Here is a 5,472-nt window from a genome sequence, read left to right as displayed (position 1 = left end):
TGGCGGCGGCGCAGCGGTTGCTGGTGTGGGAGAAGCCGCTGCACAGCCTGGTCACGGCTGCCGCGCTCAACGGCCTCTTCTGGTAAGGGCCGCGGAGGAGGGGGCGGGGCCGGGATGAGCGGGAGAGCTGGGGAGGGAGGGGTCGAGAGCACCATTCCCCTTTCTGGATTATCACTTGGCCTGGGGGGCATGACCCGTACCCAGTTTTTGCAGGCTGACATCCACTTAAATTTCTTCCGTCTCTGAGTCGTGAGTCGCGAGTCAGGCCTGGAGGTGCCATTCCCCCATCAGTAGGCGCCTTTCCACCTTCTGAGATGGATGCATGAGTCTCTCTCACCCACTCACTGCTGAGGTGCCTGTCTCTCCCTAAGGTTGCTGTCTTCCTCGTCCCTCCGGCCCTTTTTCCTACTCAGCGTCTCACTTTTGGCCTATTTTCTGTTGGATCTCTGGCAGCCTCGCTTTCTCCCTGACGTGTCAGGTGAGTGTTTCTTGATTCGGTAAGCACCCATTGGGCACTTGCTTGGTGCCTGATTCCGCTGGGTGGGGTTAAATGGTGAGGGGAACGTACAGCAGGCCACCTGCCTCCCAGGCATAGCCCACTTCCTTTTTGTAGGGAATTCCCTAAAATGAAAATTGCTCCTTTCCCAAATTAATGCTACTGTAGGTGCAGTGGTTAAGATGGTGAAGTCTGCAGCCATGTTGCCTGGGTTCCATTCCCTGCTCTGCCACCTACCATGTCTGTGACCTTGCAAAAGTAGCTCTATCTCTGTTTGCCTCAATTTCCTTTTCTGTAAAACACGGATGATAGAATTTACTTCATAGAGAGGTGAGGAGAGGATTAATGAGTTAATACACATCCTGTGCTTATAGTGCTTCACATGTAAGCTGTATAAATAGAATGTCAGTGTTGTTTTTCTTGTTATCCATATAATTTGCTAAATAGGTGACAGGCTGTGTGTGAGTTGCTTCGGAGATAAGCATGAGTAAAATGTAGTTCTCATGTTGGAGAAGATTAATGTCTAAAGGAGGAGACAGACGCAAACAAAAACATGTAACAGCTCCCCCATTGGTATCTGAAGAAAGTGCTCTGGGGCTGCAGAGGAGGGACAGCTATTTCTGCCTTGGGAAGTGTCTCCCAGGGCCCCTGCCACTCAATAATTTGTCCCTCTCCGCTCTCTATAGCATCATCCCCAGAGGAGCCACACTCTGACAGGTGAGTACAGGCCACCTCTTGAAGACAAATGCCCACATCCTGTCCTGCTTGCCGGTGCAGGTGTCACCAAGGAGCAGGGCAGTGCCCCAGCATTGTGAATGAACTGGTAACAAGCCATGGGTTTTTCATGGTCCTAGGCACCTGTGTAGGTGGTTTTGTGCCTGCTCCTTTTGGGGCAGAGGGTTGGGTCCTCCTGGCTTTGCTTCCTAAGACCAGGACAGCCTCCTTTTGGGAGGCGGGGTTGTTTGCTTTTTTAGACTAAAGATATCATTGGCATTCTCAGAGGGATTTAAGTGTCTAGGAAGCTGGTATCTGAGGCCTCCAGGGGTTATGTCATGTCTCCCCAGTGAGGGTGCGGGGTCAGGCGCCCGGCCGCACCTGCTGAGTGTGCCCGAGTTGTGCAGATACCTGGCTGAGAGCTGGCTCACCTTCCAGATTCACCTGCAAGAGCTGCTGCAGTACAAGAGGCAGAATCCAGCTCAGGTAACCTCCCCTACATCATATAACAGTTCACTACACTGAAGGGGTATGGAGGTGGCGGGGAATGGGAGTGGAGTGATGTAAATTCCTGGATTGAAGACCCTGAAAGAAGAGGCCTGGGCGCCTTTTTGAGGCAACATTTACAGCTAGTCCCTGGTTCAGGAGGCAGTCTCACCTCAGGAAATAAGCTTCTGATAGCCTGACGCTTTTCTCTTGCCAAGGCAGACAAGTGTGAATTATAGGTGGTGGGCACTATCTATTGGCAGCTTCCTGAATTGGTGGTCTTGAGCATCCTCTTAAGCCAACTGGACCACCCCATTCCTCGAGTACATACCTATCCTACCAGCTGAGCAGTAGTTTTTTACCCAGCTGAGCGGGGCGCATATCTCAGCGTGCTGTTCTCAGACTTGTGCTCTTCTCTGCAGTTCTGTGTTCGAGTCTGCTCTGGCTGTGCTGTGTTGGCTGTGCTGGGACACTATGTTCCAGGGATTATGATTTCCTACATTGTCTGTGAGTAGGGTCTGTCCCTGCCCTATTTAAAGCCCTCTCCTTTCCTCTTTCCTTGGACTGACCCAGAGGAAAGACTGTGGTCTCTCTGCTCAGTTTCTGATTTGTGGAGATCTCCAGGGATGCTTTAGTATTAGTAACTGTGGAAGACTTAACCTGGGGAGGAGGGCAGTGGATGTGGCAAGAAGAGGTTGGCACAGACTCGGGAAAGGACCTTGCCTACCTTCAGCACTTCAGTTTAGGGACCAGCTGAATGGGGGCTCTTAGGAAATTGACGTAGGGAGCTCTTAGTTGACATTCTTAACCCATAGTGTTAAGTATCCTGCTGTGGCCCCTGGTGGTTTATCATGAGCTGATCCAGAGGATGTACACTCGCCTGGAGCCCCTGCTCATGCAGCTGGACTACAGCATGAAGGCAGAAGCCAATGCCCTGCATCACAAACACGACAAGAGGAGTAAGGGGCTGCCCTAATCCAGGAGGGTGAAAGAGCGGGAGGGCCTTGGCTTGGGGCTCATGAGATGCCCTGGAATTGAGATCTTCTCCAGTTCTTTAACTGTATTTGTCTCCCCTCCCATCATTCATGCTTGGTCACTGCTCTGCTACTCTTGTTTTTCTAGAGCGGCAAGGGAAGAATGCACCCCCAGGAGGTGATGAGCCACTGGCAGAGACAGAGAGTGAAAGCGAGGCAGAGCTGGCTGGCTTCTCCCCAGTGGTGAGGTCCAGGGAAGACGGGGTGTCAAACAGAAGCCAGAGGAAAAATATTTCTGCTTTGGAGCTGCCACCTCCAAAGGATGTGGAAGCCAGAGGTTTTGGGAGAGGGGATGCTCCTGATAAATTGGTTCTCTTAGCCCCTCACATGTCATGTTCATCCTGGTTCTCCTGCCAGGTGGATGTGAAGAAAACAGCATTGGCCTTGGCCATTACAGACTCAGAGCTGTCAGATGAGGAGGCTTCTATCTTGGAGAGTGGTGGCTTCTCCGTATCCCGGGCCACAACTCCGCAGCTGACTGATGTCTCCGAGGGTACGGGGAGCCCTTTGCTGCCCTGCTTCCCCCCCACAATCTTTGTGTTCCCTACCATGGGTACTTGCTGTGCTCTTTGGCCCACTGACTCTAATTCTACTCAGCTCCGAAAAGACCTTAACACCTAGGGCTTGGCCCAGCTTTCCATGTCTTGAATTCTCATCCTTAAATTCATTGGCTGTTGTGGCTAATCAGAGCAGCAGCGGGCCCATCCTTAGTTCTTTGTTCTCTGCACAGATTTGGACCAGCAGAGCCTGCCAAGTGAACCAGAGGAGACCCTAAGCCGGGACCTAGGGGAGGGAGAGGAGGCAGAGCTGGTCCCTCCCGAAGACCTACTGGGCCGTCCTCAAGCCTTGTCAAGGCAAGCCCTGGACTCAGAGGAAGAGGAAGAAGATGTGGCAGCTAAGGAAACCTTGCTTCGGCTCTCATCCCCCCTCCACTTTGTGAACACGCACTTCAATGGGGCAGGGTCCCCCCCAGATGGAGTGAAATGCTCCCCTGGAGGACCAGTGGAGACACTGAGCCCCGAGACAGTGAGTGGTGGCCTCACTGCTCTGCCCAGCACCCTGTCACCTCCACTTTGCCTTGCTGGAAGTGACCCGGCCCCCTCCCCTTCCATTCTCCCACCTGTTCCCCAGGACTCACCCCAGCCCCTGCCTGCCCCTGAGGAAGAAGAGGCACTCACCACTGAGGACTTTGAGTTGCTGGATCAGGGGGAGCTGGAGCAGCTGAATGCAGAGCTGGGTTTGGAGCCAGAGACACCCCCAAAACCCCCTGATGCTCCACCCCTGGGGCCCGACACCCATTCTCTGGTACAGTCAGACCAAGAAGCTCAGGCCGTGGCAGAGCCATGAGCCATTGGGGAAGGAGCTGTAGGCACAGTAGGGCTTCCTGGCTAGGAGTGTTGCTGTTTCCTCCTTTGCCTACCACTCTGGGGAGGGGCAGTGCGTGGGGAAGCTGGCTGTCGGATGATAGCCATTCCACCCTCTGCCTGCCTGCCTGCTTGCTGTCCTGGGGGCATGGTGCAGTACCTGTGCCTAGGATTGGTTTTAAATTTGTAAATAATTTTCCATTTGGGTTAGTGGATGTGAACAGGCTAGGGAAGTCCTTCCCACAGCCTTGCTTGCCTCCCTGCCTCATCTCTATTATCCCACTATGCCCCAAGCCCTGGTGGTCTGGCCCTTTCTTTTTCCTCCTATCCTCAGGGACCTGTGCTGCTGTGCCCTCATGTCCCACTTGGTTGTTTAGTTAAGGCACTTTATAATTTTTCTCTCTTGTGTTCCTTTCTGCTTTATTTCCCTGCTGTGTCCTGTCCTTAGCAGCTCAACCCCACCAGCTCCTCCTATCCCATGGGCACTGGCCAAGCTTTAGGGAGGCTCCTGGTCTGGGAAGTAAAAGGTAAACCTGGGGCGGTGGGTCAGGCCAGTAGTTACACTCTTAGGTCACTGTAGTCTGTGTAACCTTCACTGCATCCTTGCCCCATTCAGCCTGGCCTTTCATGATGCAGGAGAGCAGGGATCCCACAGTACATGCGCCAGCACTGGAGTTGGTGAGCATGTGCTCTGTCTTGAGATGAGGAGCTTCCTTACTGCTCCTCTGGGTGATCCAAGTGTAGTGGGACCCCCTACTAGGGTCAGGAAGTGGACAGTAACATCTGTGCAGTTGTTGACTTGAAAAATAAAGTGTTGATTGGCTAGAACTGCTGCCTCCCTGACTGTGAGCTGCCTTCCACACCCTGCACTGCACTGCGTTCTCTCCTCACCCTTACCTGCTTCACCCTAGTCTGTTCTGGCTGTTTATTACCTTGTTGCAAGACATGGCGGAAGCAAGGATTACCTTGACAACCCTAGGTTCTCCTTAGCCATCTCCCCTGACAGTGTAATCTGTTTAGTGAGATTTAGCATGTGTGAATAAAGTGTATGCAGGAGGAAGTTGCCTTGTTTTCCCAATCAGTAGAAATTTGGGACCATAACAATTATGTTTTACCATGTGGCCTACAACCTTAACACTGTTTTCTTAAGAAGTCTTCACCCATCTACGTGCTAACAACTCAGCCCAGATTTGTCTATGCTGGGGAAGCCAAACAAGCAATAGAGGACCTTTACAAACTGTGTTAGAAATGAGTTAGAGCCAAGGAACACTGAAGAAATAGTATCTTAACAGTTACTGAGTCCATTGTATGTGCTTGGCTCTGCTCTGAGTGATTTATAGGTATTCAGATTTTTGCTCACAGCTCAGATATGTACTAT

The 5,472-nt window shown here is 52.2% G+C and overlaps 1 protein-coding gene across 3 annotated transcripts; it reads left to right on the top strand.

Moving 5' to 3' along the window:
• The first annotated feature begins 93 nt into the window (after positions 1 to 93).
• Positions 94 to 5,154, top strand: FAM134A (family with sequence similarity 134, member A). Of its 3 annotated transcripts, XM_011932230.1 has the most exons (9): positions 94 to 478; positions 1,183 to 1,213; positions 1,561 to 1,696; positions 2,119 to 2,203; positions 2,512 to 2,655; positions 2,819 to 2,913; positions 3,088 to 3,223; positions 3,461 to 3,756; positions 3,862 to 5,154. In XM_011932230.1, exons 4-9 carry the CDS (start codon positions 2,185 to 2,187, stop codon positions 4,075 to 4,077), a joined length of 906 nt encoding a protein of 301 aa, XP_011787620.1. In that variant the 5' UTR covers positions 94 to 478; positions 1,183 to 1,213; positions 1,561 to 1,696; positions 2,119 to 2,184; the 3' UTR covers positions 4,078 to 5,154. The 3 variants fall into 3 exon arrangements, with proteins under 3 accessions (XP_011787620.1, XP_011787619.1, XP_011787618.1); XM_011932229.1 differs by having other exon boundaries at positions 3,461 to 5,154; XM_011932228.1 differs by having other exon boundaries at positions 436 to 478; positions 1,183 to 1,696.
• The last annotated feature ends 318 nt before the right edge of the window (positions 5,155 to 5,472 follow it).

Source organism: Colobus angolensis, unplaced genomic scaffold (assembly GCF_000951035.1).
Source record: "Colobus angolensis palliatus isolate OR3802 unplaced genomic scaffold, Cang.pa_1.0 Scaffold95, whole genome shotgun sequence".
Lineage (NCBI taxonomy): Eukaryota > Metazoa > Chordata > Mammalia > Primates > Cercopithecidae > Colobus > Colobus angolensis.
This window is presented reverse-complemented; position numbering and strand designations above follow the sequence as displayed.

What these genes read in the sequence shown, in the direction of transcription:
- FAM134A (XM_011932228.1), top strand. Translation starts at nt 1,544, where the DNA reads ATGTCATGTCTCCCCAGTGAGGGTGCGGGGTCAGGCGCCCGGCCGCAC. An exon ending in TCACAAACACGACAAGAGGA is followed by an intron (nt 2,656 to 2,818) that starts GTAAGGGGCTGC and finishes TTGTTTTTCTAG; the next exon opens with AGCGGCAAGGGAAGAATGCA. An exon ending in AGACACTGAGCCCCGAGACA is followed by an intron (nt 3,757 to 3,861) that starts GTGAGTGGTGGC and finishes CCTGTTCCCCAG; the next exon opens with GACTCACCCCAGCCCCTGCC.